Source organism: Urocitellus parryii, chromosome 1 (assembly GCF_045843805.1).
Source record: "Urocitellus parryii isolate mUroPar1 chromosome 1, mUroPar1.hap1, whole genome shotgun sequence".
Lineage (NCBI taxonomy): Eukaryota > Metazoa > Chordata > Mammalia > Rodentia > Sciuridae > Urocitellus > Urocitellus parryii.
This window is the reverse complement of record NC_135531.1, coordinates 12,109,890-12,128,933: the sequence shown is the minus strand read 5'-3', so window position 1 is coordinate 12,128,933 and position 19,044 is coordinate 12,109,890. Positions and strand designations below refer to the sequence as shown.

The 19,044-nt window shown below is 37.8% G+C and overlaps 1 protein-coding gene across 1 annotated transcript in view; it reads left to right on the top strand.

The window, feature by feature from the left end:
- Nucleotides 1-14,302, top strand: part of Dnah5 (dynein axonemal heavy chain 5) — a 218,748-nt gene extending 204,446 nt beyond the window's left edge. Inside the window, exon 79 of the mRNA XM_077791415.1 lies at nucleotides 14,151-14,302. Coding sequence (XP_077647541.1) covers nucleotides 14,151-14,302 — 152 coding nt within the window. The remainder of the gene's footprint in view (nucleotides 1-14,150) is intronic.
- The last annotated feature ends 4,742 nt before the right edge of the window (nucleotides 14,303-19,044 follow it).

Genomic DNA, 19,044 nt, shown 5'->3' with positions numbered 1-19,044 from the left:
CAGGACTGGGAACACCAGAACCATGGGTGGCAATTGCAAGAAACCCACCACCATCTCCAAGACAGCATGGGTCTTTGAGATCTCAGAAGTTTCTCTCCACCCTCAGGGGCACATGGGGACATGCTGTAGAGCTGATGTTATATGCACCCTCTGAGGGTCTGACTCCAAGCTTTGGGAAATTCTGCATTCTGACACCGCAACATCAGCATCTACCCTGTTCTCACGTGTTTACCCATAATAGCTCTGGAGAGAATTTGTTTGTAGGGAGCTCTGTGCTGTGCCCTAGTTAATTCTGGTATGCAAAGAAGTTAGAGGTATTTCAGCTGACCCCAGCCACAAATCACTCCTGCTAATCCCCTGACTAGCACCACGAAGAAGAGAAGAGGGAAGTGAACACGAAGAAGAGAAGAGGGAAGTGAATATAGCCCTTTGGACTGTCCAAGGGGCACACAGCCGAGGAAGACACAGAGACGCTTTGATCCACGTAGGCGTGAAGTCTCCACCTGCTTCTGCTCCTTCATGCGCCTTGGTGGAGAGGACATTTCCAGTTTTTGCTTTTACTATTGTTGCTGCTTCATGTTTGTTTCCTCTTCTTTCTGATCTTTTTAATATTCAAGTTTTCTCTGGTTTCTCTTTCTCCCTTTTCTTACTTTTCTCTGCCTACCCTTTCCCTCCTTTGATTATTTTTAACTTTATTCTGTATTTTTCTCCTTTCTTTTCAGTTACTGATGGTGTTGCTGCTATTATTGTTTTTAATTTTATTTCTGCTGTTTGTGTACTTGTTCCTATTGTTCTTCTCATTGTTGTTCCACTCTTCAGCCGCTTCTTTTCTGTTTTTTTGGTGCTGAGGAAGGAGGCTGGCATGTCAATCATAGAGAGTGGGTGCTGGGCTACTGAACTCTTCCAGCCCAGCCAAGAGGAACTGCACTTTGCTCTAGCCATGACCTAGTCCTGCTGGAACCTTGGCAGATTCTTCAAGGAATGGTGATACAAAAGCCTCCAACTGACAACCCATCCCCAAGTAAGCAAGGCAAAGAGCCTCTGAAGTCCTGCTCCTGGTCACTCACCCCCACAGCAACAACAGAGAGCAGTAAACAACAGTTGTGGGCACCCCACCCATGGGTGGCCTTGCCATTAGTCACTTCCTATCATATCTCACATTGCTGACAAGACTGGAATTGAGTGCCATAGAGTAGGATCTGTGACCCCAGCCCCTGTTGTCTCCTTGCAAAACAAATGGAGCTGCGACAGCCTCTAAACAGAGAGTAAAAGCTTCAGGACCATCACCATGATTGGGAGAACCAGTAACAGAATTGCTTCCAAGTAGTAAAACTAATATCAATGGAGTCCGAGGGAACCCCCAACAACTGATAGGGGCTTCCATCCCACTTCAGGATCAACCAGGAGGGTGCACTCCACATACACTGAGGTCTACACCACAGCTGCCTGAACTACCCCATGTTTGTGAGACCTACAGAGAAAGTGGAATCCTCAGGCTCTAATATAGATGCATTGCATCCAAATCCACTAATCATAGCTGGAGAAGCCACCGGGGGAACTACACTATGAGGTCCAATTGGAATTCAACTCAACCAAGAAGGCTCTCACATAAAAGTAGAAGAGATATTCACCCAAACGAATGTGTCAATGTCAACATCGAAACACAAGAAATATGAAAAAAGAACAATATGACTCCTTCTAAAACTCATAATAATCTAGTAACTAATTCCAAAGATATTAAAATCAATGAAATAGGAATGATTTTTAAAAAGATCAGTGACTTCCAAGAGGATTCAAATAAGAACATAATGCAGACTACCCTTAGCAATTCAATTGATCAACAATGAGCAATTCAATAGATAGAAAAAGAGCCAAACAGAAATCTTAAAACTGAAAAGTCCAGTAGTTAGATGAAACATTTGGTTGAAAGTTTTACTAATGAACTAGAACAAGCAGAATAAATAATATCAGGGTTTGAAGACAAAGATGAGGAATTACAACATTCAGAAAGTAATAAAGAAAAAAATACATAACGAAGATGAACAGAACATACCAGATATATGAGACAGCATTAAAAGACCAAATCAGAGAAGATGAAGGAGAAGTGCTATAGACAGAAGGCATAGAAAGCCTGCTCAGTGAAATAATAATAGAGCATTTCCCAAATGTGGGGACAGATGTGGACATCTAGGTATAGGAGACATTTAGAACCACAAATTGACCTGACCAGAAAAACCTCTCCTTAAGATATTAAACTGCTAAAAGTACAGAACAAAGAAATAATATTGAAAGCTGGAAGAGATGAACACCAAACAAAACCTAAAAGCAAACCCTTCAAATTAACAAGATTTCTCAGCAGAAACTCTAAAGGCTGGGAGAACATGGTAGCTATTTTCTTTCAGGACTTGATATGTCAAGTCAAGTCCTGAAAGAAAATAGCTACCAACCTAAATTACCATAGCTTGCAAAGATATCCTTCAGAATCAAGGAAGAAAAAGAGACTTTCCATGTATAAACTAAGGAAATTCATGACCATTAAACCAGTATTAGAGAATATACCTAAAGGAATCTTATATCCAGGAGAGGAAGCAAGATAAACACAAGTAGGAGAGCACAGAAAAAAGTAAATCTCCTGAGAAGTGTAGCTAAGCAAATGATGATTAGGAAAGAATCAAACATTAATACAGAAAACCACCAAGCCTCTAAGATGAATAAGAGAGGAAGAAATGAACAGAGTATTCTAAACAACCAGAAGAGAAACAACAAAATGACAGGCATGTGTAGACACATTTCAGTAATTGCCCTGAATGTAAATGGTATTAATTCTTGAATTAAAAGATGCAGATTTGCTGACTGGATTTAAAAATAAGACGCAACATTATGCTGCCTTTAAGAAACTTACCCCACCTACATTTCCACAGACTGAAAGTAAAAGAATAGAAAATGATATCTTGAGCAAATGGAATATTTTTAAAATTAAAATATTATTACTTTATCATTCTATTCTTATTAAAATGATTTCCTTTTAACAAATGTAAAGGATACACTGCATAATGAATTCAAGTAGCTGTCAGAAAGATGATGCATTAATCTTTGTCATCAGTTTTTAGTTTTACAAATTTTAAAATTTTATTCCTTTTAGAAATATACGGCAGTAGAGTATATTTTGACATATTTATAAAAATGTAGCCAGATGAATATCTAATTAAATAGAATTTCAGTCAAAATCAGAATAGACAAGGTCATTATTACATATTGATAAATGGAACAATTTATAAAGAAGATATAACAATTGTAAATTTATATGTTCTGAATGTCAGCATACCCAATTTTGTGACACAAGCACTATTAGACGTAAAGTGAGAGAAATTTCCCAGTACAATAATAGTGCGTGATTTCAATACCCCACTCTTAACAACAGAAAGGTCATCAAGACAAAAATAAGGAAACATCACAGTTAAATTATACAACAGATTAAATTGGCTTTGATGGACATCTTCAGACTATTCCATTTCACAACTACACATTACACATTCTTTTCTCCAGCACATAGAACATTTTTCCAAAAAGATTCTGTATTGGGCCATAAGGAAAATCTTAACAAATTCACAAAAACTGAAGTAATTTTTTTTGCTTCTTATCAGATCATAATAGAATGAAGCTAATAATCAGCAGAAGAGAAAGGACAGAAGTTATACAAACACAGAGTGTTATAGTTTAGATGTGGTGTCCCCCGCCCCCAATCTCACATGTGAAACAAGGTGAGGAAGTTTGGAGGAGCAATGATTGGGTTATAACCTTAACCTAATCAGCAAATTGATCTCAGATGGGATTAACTGAGTGGTATCGGGAGACAGGTGGGGTGTGGCTGGAGGAAGTGGTTCACTGGGGTCGTGGCTATGGGGTATGTATTTTGTATCTGGAGAGTGGAGTCTCTCTCTGCTGATCATCATGTGAGCTGCTTCCCTCTGCCACACTCTGCTGCCATGAGCCTGGAGGAATGGAGTCTGCTGTCTATGGGTTGAGGTTTCTGAAACTGTGAGTCCCCAAATAAACTTTTCCTCTTTTATTTTATTTCTTGTGCTTGAGGAGTCTTGTTCAGAAAGTGAGTTCCTATGCCATGATGTTGAAGTGCTGGGCCGAACTTTTCTTCTAGTAAGTGCAGGATTTCTGGTCTAATTCCTAGGTGTTTGATCCATTTAGAGTTGGTTTTTGTGCAGGGTGACAGATATGGATCAGCTTTCATTCTGTTATGTATGCATTTATGGTTTTCCCAGCACCATTTGTTGAAGGGGCGATCTTTTCTCCAGTATATGTTTATGGCTCCTTTGTCCTGTATGAGGCAATTATATTGATGTGGGTTTGTCTCCGGGTCTTCTGTTCTGTTCCATTGGTCATCTTGCCTGTTTCAGTGCCAATACCATGCTGTTTCTAATATAATTTATAGTATAATTTAAAGTCTGGTATTGTGAAATATGAAACCTCTTGATTCATATTTCTCACACGATTATCTCAATAGATGTAGAAAAAGCATTTGACAAACTACAACATCCATTCATGTTTAGAATACTGGAAAAACTAGAATAGTGGGGACATACTTCAACATTGTAAAGGCTACATATTCTAAAACCAAGGCCAACATCATTCTAAATGGAGAAAGGCTGAAAGCATTCCTCCTAAAAACAGACAATGATGCCCACTTTTACCACTTCTATCTGAGATAGTCCTTGGAATTCTAGCCAGAGCAATTGGGCAAAATAAAGAAACTAAATGGTTATAAATAGGAAAAGACTTCAAACCGTCTCTGTTTGCCAATGACATGATTCTATATTTAGAAGAATTAAAAATCTCCACCAGAAAAACTTCTAGAACTCATAAATATATATCAAAGTAGCAGGATACAAGAACTACACCCATAAATCAATTGCATTCCTACACTCCAATGATGAATCAGAAAATGATGAATAAGAAAACCATCTTATTCATAACAGCTTGCAAAAAAATTAAATCCTTAGGAATCAATCTAACAAAAGAGGCAAAGGGTCTCTACAATGAAAACCAGACAACATTAAAGAAAGACATTAAGGAACACCTCAGAAGCTGGAAAGACCTCTCATGTTCTTGGACAGGCAAAATCAATATTATCAAAATGGCCATGCCACCAAAAGCTCTGCACAGATTCAATGCAATTCCCATCTAAATTTCCATGATACTCTTCACAGAAATAGAAAAAGCCTTCATGAAATTTATTTGAAAAAAATAAGAGGCCCAGAATAGTTCCTAGTAATTTTAATTTTGATTAAACTAATAGGGCTATTAATACTATGAATACTATTAATTCTAAAAACCTGATAACAATTTTTATTCCTTATGGTACATTTGTTAATTTCAATAATTCCAAACCCTCTTTTATACTTTGAGTCTTTTTTTTTTCTTGTGCTGGGGAATCAAACCCAGGGCTTTGCACGTGTCAGGCAGGCACTCTACCACCGAGCTATACTTCCCGTCTCAAGTCTTAAAACAGCAACAACAAGAAGTGTGGAGAGTGTTCAGCTTAAGACAGTACGGAGAGAGCCCTCTTAGAACCCAGTTGCAGCTTGAAATTAGAGTCTGCCCTCCACAGGAGGACTTCTTCCTTGCATGTTGAAGGTTGGGTCCCTTCTTCTTAGACACCCAGTGAAGTACACTGTCAGCACCAGGAGGCACAGATGGAGGGAGCCCTGCCCCCAAGCCTCCTTCCCATGGCCTCCCCATTGTCCTCCCTCTTGCTGAAGGCTCCAGGGCTCACACCCCTGTTCTTTGGTGGAGGAATGTGAAGTGGGGGCTGGGATGTTAGAGCTGTTCTCCTGGCTACAGAACCTAGTAATTAGTCACGGGACTTTGGAGGAATCTCATCCGTGCCACAGGTTGACCTCAGGTAGCAGTTATCTCCACTTCATTTTCACCTCTGTCTGGAAAGACCCAGAGGTTCACAAGTGCAGGCTGTGGATCCCTTCTGGCCATGTTCGATTCCTGGACAAGTCACTTTGCTTTTCTAATCTGTAAAATGATTTTTTTTTTGAGGAGCGGGTAACCAAGGATGAACTCAGGGTTACTCAACCATTGAGCCACATCCCCAGTCCTATTTTGTATTTTATTTAGAAACAGGGTCTCACTGAGTTGTTTATGCCTCGCTTTTTGGTGAGCCTGGCGTTGACCTTGTGATCCTCCTTTCTCAGTCTCTTGAGCCACTGGGATTATAGGCGGGTGCCACTGTGCCTAGTTGTAAAAAGATTTAATAACAGTACCCACCACATAGAGCTGTTGAAAAAGTGAAAGTATGCTGTCAAGCACATAGTAGGCACAGAATAAATAATTCTAGCATTGTTACTATTATTAACTTTTTAACTGACGTGATTTTTTTTCCTCATGGGTTAGTATGCATGCTTTTATTTCCAGGCTCTGTCCCCTGGGAGGACTTAGAAGCAATGGCAACCCAACAGCAATGAACACACTCAGCACCCAAATCCTGGTTTCCTTTTTAAAAAATTTAAAATATTTATTTATTCATTGTTATTATTATTAGAGCCTCATAGTTATACATAGTAGCTGGGTTCATCCCGACAAATTCATACATGCATGGAAATCAGTTTTGCTAAATGACATGATTTTTCTTAATTTTAAAATTTGCTTTATTTAGGTATATATAACAGTAGAATGCATTTATGTACTTTGATATACATAGATGAGATATAATTTCTCATTTCTCTGAGTGTACATGTTGCAGAATCATATTGGTCATGCAGTCACTTATATACATACAGTAATAATGTCTGTTTCATTCTACTATCTTTCCTATCTCACATCCCCTCCCCTCCCCTCCCATCACTTCTCTCTATCTAATCTAACATAATGCTATTCTTCTCTAGTGACCCCTGCCTTATTGTGAATTAGTATTCACATATTAGTGTAAACATTCAGTCTTTGGTTTTGTGGGATTGGCTTCTTCTGCTTACAAGATATTTTCCAACTCCATCCATTTACTGGCAAATGCCATAATTTCACTCTTCTTTAAAGCTGAGTAATATTCCATTGAGTATATATACCACATTTTTTTATCCATTCATCTATTGAGGGACACCTAGGTTGGTTCCATAGTTTAGCTATTGTGAATTGAACTGCTATAAACATTGATGTGGCTGCATTACTGTAGTATGTTGATTTTAAGTCCTTTGTGTATAAACTGAGGAGTGGGATAGCTGGGTCACATGGTGATTCTTTTTCCAGAATTCTGAGGAATCTCCATACTGCTTTCAATAGTGGGTGCACCAATTTGTAGTCCTATCAGCAATGTATGAGTGTAATCTTTTTCTCCACATCCTTGCCAACATTTATTGTTGCCTGTATTCTTGATGATTGCCATTCTGACAGGAGTGAGATGGATTCTTAGTGTAGTTTTAATTTGCACTTCTCTAATTGCTAGAGATTTTGAACACTTTTACATATATTTGTTGATCAATTGTATTTCTTCTGTGAAGTATCTGTTAAGTTCCTTAGCCCATTGATCGATTGGGTTATCTGTTTCTGTGGTGGTGTTTTGTGAGTTCTTTACATAACCTAAAGATTAATGCTTTATCAGAGGTGCATTTGGTAAAGCTTTTTCCCAATCTGTAGGCTCTCTCCTTACTTCATTAATTTTTTCCTTTGCTAAGAAGAAGCTTTTTAACTTGAGTCCATCCCATTTATCAATTCTTGATTTTACTTCTTGTGCTTTAGGATTCTTGTTAAGGAAGTCAGATCTTAGGCTGATGTAGTGAAGATTTGGGCTTGTTTTCTTCTATTAGGCGCAGGGTCTCTGTTCTAGTGCCTAAGTCTTTGATCCACTTTGAGTTGACTTTTGTGCAGGGTGAGAGATAGAGGTTTAATTTCATTTTTCTACATATAGATTTCCAGTTTTGCCAGCACCATTTGTTGAATAGACTCTTTTCTCCAGTGAATGTTTTTGGAACCTTTGTCTATTATGATATAACCATATTTATGTGGGTTTGTCTCTGTGTCCTCTATTCCGTACCATTGGCCTACAAGTATATTTTGGTGCCAATACCATGGCATTTTTATTACTATAGCTCTGTAGTATAAAGTCTGGTATCGTGATGCCTCCTGCTTCACTTTTCTTGCTAAGGATTGCTTTAGCTATTCTGGGTCACTTGTTTTTCCAAATAAATTTCATTCTATTTCTATGAAGAATGTCATTGGGATTTTAATAGAAATTGCATTAAATTTGTGTAATGCTTTTGGTAATATGGCCATTTTGACAATAATTATTCTGCCTATCCAGGTTCATGGGAGATCTTTCCATCTTCTGAGTTTTTCTTCAATTTCTTTCTTTAGTGATCTGGTAGTTTTTATTGTAGAGGTGTTTCACCTCTTTTGTTAGATTGATTCCCAGGTATTTTATTTTTCTTTTAGGCTATTGTGAATGGGGTAGTTTTCCTAATTTCTCTTTCAGTGTATTCATTGCTGATATATAGGAATGCGTTTGATTTGTGGGTATTGATTTTGATCCTTCTTCTTTGCTAAATTCATTTATTATTTTGGAAGTTTTCTGGTGAAATTTTTTGGATCTTCTAGATATAGAATCATGTCATCAGCAAATAGTGATAGTTTGAATTCTTCTTTACTTATTTGTATCCCTTTAATTTCTTTCTTTTGTCTAATTGCTCTGGCTAGAGTTTCAAGGATGAGGTTGAGTAGAAGAGGTGGAAGAGGACATCCTTGTCTTGTTCCAGTTTTTAGAGGGAATACTTTTATTTATTTTTCCATTTAGAATGATGCTGGCCTTGGGTTTAGTATATATAGCTTTTAAAATGTTGAGGTATTAAAATTAAAATTTAAAATTAAAAAAAAACTACCTATAGTTTTTCTAGTGTTTTGAACATGAAAGTGTGCTGTATTTTCTCAAGTGCTTTTTCTGCATCTATTGAGATGATCATAGGATTCTTGTTTTTAAGTCTATTAATATGAAAAATTACGTTCAGTGATTTCCATGTGTTGAACTAACCCTGCATCATGATGCACTATCTTTTTAATATGTTTTTGTATGCAATTTGCCAGAATTTTATTGAGAATTTTTACATCTATGTTCATCAGGAATATTGGCCTGAAGTTCTCTTTCCTTGATGTGTCTTTGTCTGATTTTGGTATCGGTGTGATGTTAGCCTGATAGAATGAGTTCGGAAGGGTTCTCCCCTTTTCTATTTCATGGAATACCTTGAGGAGTATTGGTGTTAATTCTTCTTTGAGAATCTTGTAGAACTCTGCAGAGAATATAGCTGTTCCTGTGCTTTTCTTGGTTGGTAGGTTTTGATGGCATTTTCTATTCCATTACTTGAAATTATCTGTTTAAATCATGTATGACCTCCTCATTTAGTTTGGGTAGGTCATATGTCTCTACAAATTTGTTGATATATTCATTATTTTCTATTTTATTGGAGTATTAATTTTCAAAATAGTTTCTAATTATCCTCTGTATTTCAGATGTGTCCATTGTGATATTTCCTTCTGAATCTTGTATTTTAGTAATTTGAGTTTTCTCTCTTTTTCCTTGGTTAGTTAGCATGGCCAGGGGTTTATCTATCTATTTATTTTTTTTTCAAACAACCAATTTTTTTTGTCAATTTTTAATTGTTTCTTTTGTTTTGATTTCATTTATTTCAGCTCTGATTTTAATTATTCCCTGTCTTCTACTGCTTTTGGTGTTGATTTGTTCTTCTTTTTCTAGGACTTTGATGTAGTGTTAGGTCATTTATTTGGTGACTTTTTATTCTTTTAATGCATCCTTGATTTCTTCTACTATCAATTTGTCATTCAATTGTATATTATTTAGTCTCCATTTATTACAGTAACTTCTATTTTTATTTTATTGTTGATTTCTAATTTTATTCCATTGTGGTCTGACAGTATTATCTCTATTTTTTTTTTTTTGTATTTACTAAGAGTTGCTTTGTGGCATAAGATATGGTCTGTTTTAGAGAAGGAACCATGTGCTGCTAAGAAAAAAGTATATTTGCTCATTGATGGATGACATAGTCTATATATGTATATTAAGTCTAAATTATTGATTGCATTATTTAGATCTATAGTTTCCTTATTTAGTTTGTGTTTGGAAGATCTGTCCAGTAGTGAGAGAGGTGTGTTAAAGTCACCCAGTGTTATTGTGTTGGGGTCTATTTGACTCTTGAAATTGAGAAGGGTCTGTTTGATGTACACAGATGCTCCATTGTTTGGGGCATAAATATTTATAATTGTTACATCATAAAATTAATACTCCAATAAAATAGAAATACTGATATATACTTACCTTACAAAGTATGAAATGTCCTTCTTTATATCTTCTGGTTAACTTTGGGTTGAAGTCTACTTTATCTGAGATGAGGATGGAAATCCCTGCTTGTTTACACAATCCATATGAGTGATAATTTTATTCCCATCCTTTCACCTTCAGCCTGTGGATGTGTCTTTGCCCATGAGATGAGTCTCTGGAAGACAGAGTATTGTTGAGTCTTGCTTTTTAATCCAATCTGCCAATCTATGTCTTTTGATTGATGAGTCTAGGCCATTAACATTCAAGGTTATTATTGAGATATGATTTGTATTCCCTGTCATTTTGATTTACTTCTGGTTTTTGATTTGTCTTACTTTCTCATTTGGTTGAATGTCCCTTTTCTGGTTTTCACTTTTTTTTTTCCTTTCACTTCATCCTCATGGAATATCTTGTTGAGAATGCTCTGTAGTGTAGGCTTTCTAACTGTGAATCCCTTCAGTTTTTGTTTATCATGGAAGGTTTTAATTTCATCTTCAAATCTGAAACTAGATATCAAGGCTGCTTCTATTGCAGAGAGACCACTAGGGGTACACTCATGCAAAGGAGCAACCCGGGGATGTAGCAGCAAGACAAGGGCCAGCAGCACTCTCAGCAGGAAGACCCCAGGCTCCTCCAAACCCCCACACAGGATGTGGTGGTAAGCTTGCTGGCACCGGGGCACCAGGCCATGGCTGGTGACCCAAAATAGGTGCAGTCACATGCAACCAAACCTGGAATCCCCCCAAAGCAGTCTTCCAGGCCATGGTAGCAGTGATAGTCGGTGGTTGTTGGCAGCAGGCAGTGGGTCAGCAGCAGAGTTAGCTGTAGCGGCAGTTGCAACTGCAGCTGTGGGGGCAGCATCACCAAGTGATCTCTGGGGGTCAGCAGCAGTGTCAGCTTTGGTTGCATTCAGGGCATCTTCTGTGGCAGTAGCCCTCAGAAAGAAGACCTCCAGGCAACCTCAGGCTGCCAGCATCGGAATCCAAGGTGGCAGTAATGGCGGTAGTGGTGCATGCAGCAGTTGATTGACAGATTTTTCGATTCACTGGCAGGGACCACAGAGGTATTGTCATTGTAGGTAACCGAGGCAACCAAGGCAGTGCCCAGAGAAGAAACCTCCAGGCACGGCAGTGGCATCTGCGGCAGGAGTGTGTGCCAAATGATGTGATTTTTAAAGGATTAAAAGAAATACCATGCTGAAGAGTGAACTGCCTAGTCATTTAAATGTTATTAACAAAAGGGAGGTTAACTAAGGGAACGATTCCAAGGTTATCCAGAGACTCTGTGTAACTTGTTCACCTGGGCCATGGGCAGGAATATATGCAATGCCCATTACTGTGTGGATAAAGATTTAGGGTTGGTAAAGAACTTAGGTAGTCAGAAAATGAAATTCTCTCAAGGTGTTTTACAGAAGCCTTTAGGATGCTAAGTGTAGAGCTCACCAGTTTTCACATCTCCATCTCTCCGTGTCTCTTTCTGGAACCCTAAGGCCTGGAACATATGTACTGATTTGTTCTACCTTGCTAGCATGCTTATTTTTATCTTCAGAGTTATTTGTTAAGCAGGGAAATGGCTGCAGATCACCTGCTCACCTGGGTGTTTAGCGTCTGTCAGCATTTTCACTCTGGAATTATTTTTCCAGTGACTTCTAATCCTGGTGCAGAAGTTTTCTGCATGCTGTGAGTTGGCATGGACACCTTTAGGTCTGAAACAATTAAAAATAAATAAAATTGGACACATATTTTAGAGAAATACCTTTTTAAAATCTATTTATTACAAAGAATTTTTAAAAACAATTCCAAGTTTCTTTTGGGATTAGAGTCCAAGTAGCCAAATATTTCACAAGGCATAATTATTGGAATTATCCTTACGACTCTGATGGCTTACTTCAAGATTTATGAAATGGTTGTTAATCAAGTTTGCAGCAAGAAGAACAATTAGTTATATGTTTATTGCATATTTATAGATCCTAGGATTAAAGGATTTAAATGTATCAATATAATTAGCATTCCATGCTTCACTGGCATTCATTTGCTTGATCAGAAAATTATATTTATACATATGTATGTTTATCTAGTTAGGATTACCAGTGATATCCTCATAGTAATTGAAAAAATAAGACTAAACTTCAGAATTAGGTTTTATATTATTTTAGGTTGTTTCTAATGATTAATTTTATGGGATTCAGTAAGCACACTTTTAAAATACTAAAAAAATCTATGATTTTCTTGTTTTAGAGCAGTTTCTCAGTCTTGTTAGTATGAATATTTTGGTCTGGATAACTGCCTGCTATGGGGAGCTATCCTGTTTGTTATAAGGTGTCAGTAACGTGTCTACTTCTACCCATTAGATGCATGTAACAAGCCCATGGTTATGATAACCAAAAATGTCTCTAGATATTGGCAGACTTCCTCTGAGGGTAGAATCACTGTTTTAAAATATTTATTTTATATTGAAATTTATGTATAATATTATTATGCTCAAATATTTTAACTTCTAATAAGTGACTTAATTTATAGTGGGTGATTAAAAACACATGGTGTAACAGGTTGAAGATTTTATTGGGTCAAATAATAAGGCTTTAAATTCTGATTGCTTTGCTTTTTTCATTTGTTACAAAAAAGATAAATTATTCAGCAAATTAATTCTGGGAAGAAAATTCAGTGACTCCGACATACCAACAGTGCATTTACGGTTACTGTTTCCATGTTTTAGTGCCTGTGTTTGTTATACTAATTCACCAGAGCTGAGTTATTCCCCTGGTCAGACATGACTTCACCTCAATAATTACAAGAGAAACCTTTATAATGTTGCATCGGCTTTCCACAGGTATGGGAGGATGAGTGCAGACACAACTTTTGTCCTAAAATAATTTATAATCTGGAAGAGAACATAAAATAATCTACTTCCTGAGATGGATGATAGGAGAGTGTACAGATAAAAGACCTGGGGCAGAGTGTTCTTGTTTTACCAGAAGCTAATGAAGCTTAAACCTCCAGACTGCTCACAGGCAGAAGTTTTCTTCCAAAGCCCCATTTCGTATTTGTGATTTTTTCCCCCTGTTTTTCTTAAAGTGGACCTGCATGAATTATGCAAGTTAACGCACCACAGACCAAATCTGTCCCTGAATATGGTGTTTCCAAGGCTGGACAGAAAAAAATCCATGGTTAGGCACAAATGCATTCGAGAAGATCTTTGAAGGATGGACATCCATGGATTGTCTTCATTTCATGCATAATTTTAGAAACTATTTATTCTTTTACTTCCCAAAGGGAGAATCAAATCTCTGGGAGCTGGACTGTCCCATTTCTCTCTACGTATAAAGGGATTCCACAATACCCGATTTGGCCAGGGCACACCTGTCTAGTGGTTTAAACGTGATGTGGACTATGGTACAGATGGTTGAAGAAGATATTTTTAAATAATAATGATGGTGAAGTGTTGTTCACTGATACTGGATGTCTGAGTAGTGTGCGCACAAGATTTGGTGTGGAGGTCAAAGAGAATGCGTGGAGGGTACTGTTGACTTGGCAGGGGGAAATGAGAGGACCCACGTGGGCAGGGGTTACTGACAAGGTCATGAGGCAGGGAACCAGCAGGGTCCATCTAAGCTTGGCTGGATGTCTTGCCACACCCAGGGTGACAGAATCTGCTTCACAAACCAGAGTTGTATGACCACTGGAGGAATTTCCCCCATCCTATCAAACCCATCTCTCTTTGGAATGCCCTTCAGTGTGCATGCTGCAACTCTCTGAGATGCTCAGATCAGAAATTCACCAAGTTCCTTTCTCTTACAAACGTTTTGTAGGTGTAAGAGATCCTCGGTTTTACTCCTGCCCCATCTACAAGAAGCCAGTTCGAACAGATTTAAACTATATTGCAGCGGTGGATCTCAGGACTGCCCAGGCCCCGGAACACTGGGTACTCCGAGGAGTCGCCCTGCTCTGTGACGTCAAGTAATCTGGGAGTGTCCTGATGTAAAACGCAAATCATCCTTACTTTTATTCCCTGAAACGCTGGACAGTGTATGAATCAGGTTTCTCCTGCCATTAATGGATGCATAGCCTCCCCCCACTCCTTGGATGTTTAGGTTAATTTGCCTATTCATTGGTACATTTAGGTACATTTACCTTTTCATTGTTAGTGACCAAACTCTGTATTTGTCTAATTTTTTTTAGTCATTTAAAAGCAAAATCTACAACCTCCTAATGAAATTGGCCCTCAGATCTACACTAGATTAATCCACTATATTAAGCAGAAGGTATTCAGGTTCTCTAAGGTAGCACAGTAAGTTTTTACAGATTTTGCTTCTATTGCTGTTTACATTGGGGTCAGGTTAAGAGATTTATTTTCAGGACTTTAAGCAGCTAATTAAAAAGGACTTTTGAAAATGGAAGGAAATAGAATGGGTTAAGAATGTCAATAGATTATTCATGTAAACCTATAAAATAAACATGCGAAAGAATGTTTAAACCCATTTATAATTAGTAATTAGTAACTAATTGATGTCTCATAACTAAAAAAAAAAATAGTTGAAAGAGAATCACAGTGTGGTGTCTGTAAAACTGACACACTCTGGAATTTCTAGAGCCATGTAAATTGACCCAACCATTTTATAAAATAAACAGAGAATGAACCATTAACATGTTCACATTCTTTGATTCTTATTTTCTCTCCATCAAGGAAACAATTTAAACAACTGAAAGCAAATGACTTATAGAGTTATATTTAACAACAGAAAAAAATTGGAGTGCCCTAAATACTCGATAGTAAAGCTATGCTTTATTGAAAATTTCATAATGTGGAGATGGCAAACACATGATTAAGTGAAATATAGGTCACAAAATATGTAGTACACACACTATTATTATAACTGTAGCAAAAATCAGGCAATAACATGGAAAAATAAAGTCAGGTGAGATGGCACAATTAAGAAAACAATTGACTTGAAAAAATATAATAATTAGAAGAAAATATAGGAAGAAGATAAATGTTTTACAGTCTGTGGGTATTTCACAAGGGCTTTTATTAAGTAGGAAAAACATTATGTAAAGATTTTTTTCATTCATTTTACTTTAAATTTGTTGCAAATTATGAACTGCTTCATCTATAAACTATTGTCTAGAAAAATTGGTCAGTATTAAGTTAGAATTGTGGTTTTCAGATATTTGGTTAGCTCTAGATCTGCTAACTGCATGTTTCTCTGTGATAACAGGTTTCATGGAGGTGGGCCTGCCAGGAGACAGGCTCTGGTCCCCTTCATTAGGCTGTGGTCTGTGACCAATCTCATTATTTTATGCTAATTATGATGAGATTTAGGCTTGAGTAGTTGATATGACATCTGCTTTTTTTGGGTGACACTGTTCTCATTTAAACAGCTTCCTTTGGTATGGATTAGTGTATTAGTTGATTCGTGTGAATTGTGATAAACCAATCATTTTGTTTTTAACAGCAAATAATGAAAACGTGAGCAAGATACAAATTAATAAAAGATTGTTAATAAATGCCTGAGTTGAACTCTTAGAAAGGGGGGTAACTGCCATCAAGGATCTAGAAATAAGCTTTAAAAATGGTTATTTTGGTTAAATAATTGGAAAATGTACAATTCATATAATTTTGTGATATATAGCTCTTGGCCTAGATGTGCAAATCTTGGAGACCCAACATAGAGAAGGACCCCAGGAAGCAACTCAGTCAAACATCTTAGGAATGAGTTTAACGGGGAATGTCTCCGAGGCCCCTTACATCTTTGGTTCTACGCCAGCTGCTCAGGTGGGCAGGACAGGGCCATTGGTTGACTCTGCCAGATGATGGAGGGTCCCTGACTGTCTCAAATGTGGGGCAAACCACTGCAAGGGAGCTGGTGCCATTGATAGTGAGAGAGCATCCTGTTTCACCTTCCTCAACCCGGATTGAGTCAGAAGTTGATTTCACGCCTCCCGTGTATCAGGCACACTGCTGGAGCAGTGGTGAGGAAACCATTTCACTATGCCTAACCTCACAGAATGCACCCAACAGGAGCAGATACAGAAAACAAGCAATTATTCTGGTATGCAGTTATACGTAACCTCAATTTATAAGTGTATAGCACTACACGTGTGGGCTATAGGAAGGAAAATACTGATGCACAGAACAGGAGAGGCTGCAGCATTTTAGTCATGTCCTGGATGAACTGGAAGAAGCCAAGCTCCCATGACCCCCCCCCCTTTATTTTTAACTAAGGGCACAAAGCTTAATAGTAATGGGGTGTTCTCCTGAGTTGGAGCAGCTGCTGCTCATCCTGGCTTGGTTTCCCCTGTATCACCTGCAGCTGCTGTGACCCTTTTATGAAAGTAAGATCCTTCCAGAATTAAGGAAAAAAAAGGTAAAATCTTGCCTCATGATGAACTGCCCTTTAATGCATGGGGCGTACATGAATGTTCCTCAGAAACTTAGCCCAGCCTTCACTGAATGTCCTCTACAGGGAATGTTGGCAAACGTTGCACCAACTCAGCATTAGTGAGTGAGGCTGCAGAACCATGGTCCAGGTGTTCTGGAGCGGCATCTCTACCCTGGATGCTGTTTTCCTGCAGAGACCTAATTTGATTGGGCCATAAGGAAAGACAGCTTTGAGGAGGTGACATCTAAATTTAGACCTGAAGGAGAAAGGGAGACATCTAGACACACAGATCTGGGTACTGGCTGACAGTTTCTAAAGGGAGAAGGTAAGCACAGGGTGTGAAGGAAGAGTGAGAGGAAACACTGGCTTGGAGTGGAGGGCAGGCGGGTGGGTTCTGCTTTCTCAAGGTCATGTTATACCCGTTATGAAGGCTGCCGGGACAGAGTAGTGGCTGATGGCATTTGTGTTTCTAAGCCATTGGAATGAGGAGTGTGAAATGCTATTTGCAATAAAAATGTCTCACAACAAAGAACTCGATATCTAGAGACATGATGAGACAACCACAAATTTTATAGTTAAATATCATGTAAAGATTTTATATTATGACAAAATATACGACACGCAACACCAACATTGCCATTCTCAATACTTCTTTTGGTTTTTGTTTTTGATACTGGGATTGAACTCAGGCACTAGACCACGGAGCCAAATCCCCAGCTCTATGTTGTATTTTATTTAGAGACAGGTCTCACTGGGTTACTTCGTACTTCGCTTTCACTGAGGCTGGCTTTGAATTCACGATCCTTCTACCTCAGCCTCCTGAGCTGCTGGGCTTGCAGGTGTGCACCATAGTGCACCGGTATTTTTTTTACCGGGCACTACATTATTGCTCCTTGCCATATGTCTTGCTGGTAGAGCCAAGACATAATACATTTTTTGTTTGAAGATGCATTATATAAAACAAAATATGTGAAAATAGTGTACTGTAGTTTCTGAAATTTTTATAATATAAATGTTTTATTATTTACAACATAATAAATCATATGTATGAAAAAATTCTCTTAAAGACAATACCCCCCAAAAAATAATCTGCAATGTGTTTTTTTTTTCTGAAATGGACTTGATTTTACAGTTTTAATACTTTTCTCAGGCAAGCATTAGAAATTATATTTAAAAATTTTAGTGTGCAGTTGATTGTGGTTGATTAATAGATCCTGTCAGCACATCAAAAGAATGCCTCATAATGGTAAAAAAAATGAACTTTTATATTCACAATATGGTCCTCCAGATTGAGCAAATGCTTTGGAAAATCAATAAACAAATTAGGTTTTGAAAATATGAGGGAATCTGATAGTATTTTTGAAGTTTATGCATTCTGTATTGGCATCTCCTATGTCCAATAGGTGTTTATCCATAAGTATTTCCAAAAACAGAGAATAGGAAAGAATTCAAGGTCAGCTTTAGAACTAGACACACAATTGGACTAAGAACAGTGAATTCACAAATATGTTCCTAGCAATTTTCAAGGGTGAGAGACTTATTCTATGTTGCACATAAAGGAAAACCCACTTACTTAATGCAGGAGTAGACTGTTGCTTGGCTAACGTGCACCTTGAGAGGTGTTTCCTGTTCTGGTCTTCAGCCTGGGCAACCGTCAGTTGGAGCATCCAGGTGGATAGTAATTAGAGCCAGAATCCTGCTCTCTCCCTTGCATAAAAAAAGAAAAAGAAAATATAGAGACTCCGTGGGGGAAAAGGAGAATGAGCTGTGGATGGAAGCATCCTGGATAAGAAGTAGTTTCAGGTTTCCTTTCCTCAAAAACATAGCATTTGCTTATTACCCATAATCTGGCAGATGAACACAATGAGTTCATCTTAAAACTCCTCAAATGGCCTTGTCAAAATGGCTTCCTTATCCACTGGATTTCAGATTTTTCATTATGAAACGATAACAGTGTTATCACTTATTGTTATCATTTCAACCATCTGAAGGATTAATCTGGAGTCTTATAAAGTCTTATCAGTGCCTTCTTAGAAGCACCCAGGAAGACACTGTGGATTTGGTTAATGAGTGTGCTTTCTATTCTGTCTTTGTGCCTTTTCTGATTTAGGTCTCCATTTAGTTCTCCAGGCCTCTGGATTTATAGGCCTGTTTAATTGTTTCCAAGCTTGAGTTTTTATTGGGTGGGTGCAGAGCAAAGATTGGGAGCTTTGTCCTCTGTTTAATTTGAATGCATAACAACGGTATTTTTTTTTACCGGGCACTACATTATTGCTCCTTGCCGTACGTCTTGCTGGTAGAGCCAAGACATAATGTGTAGCAT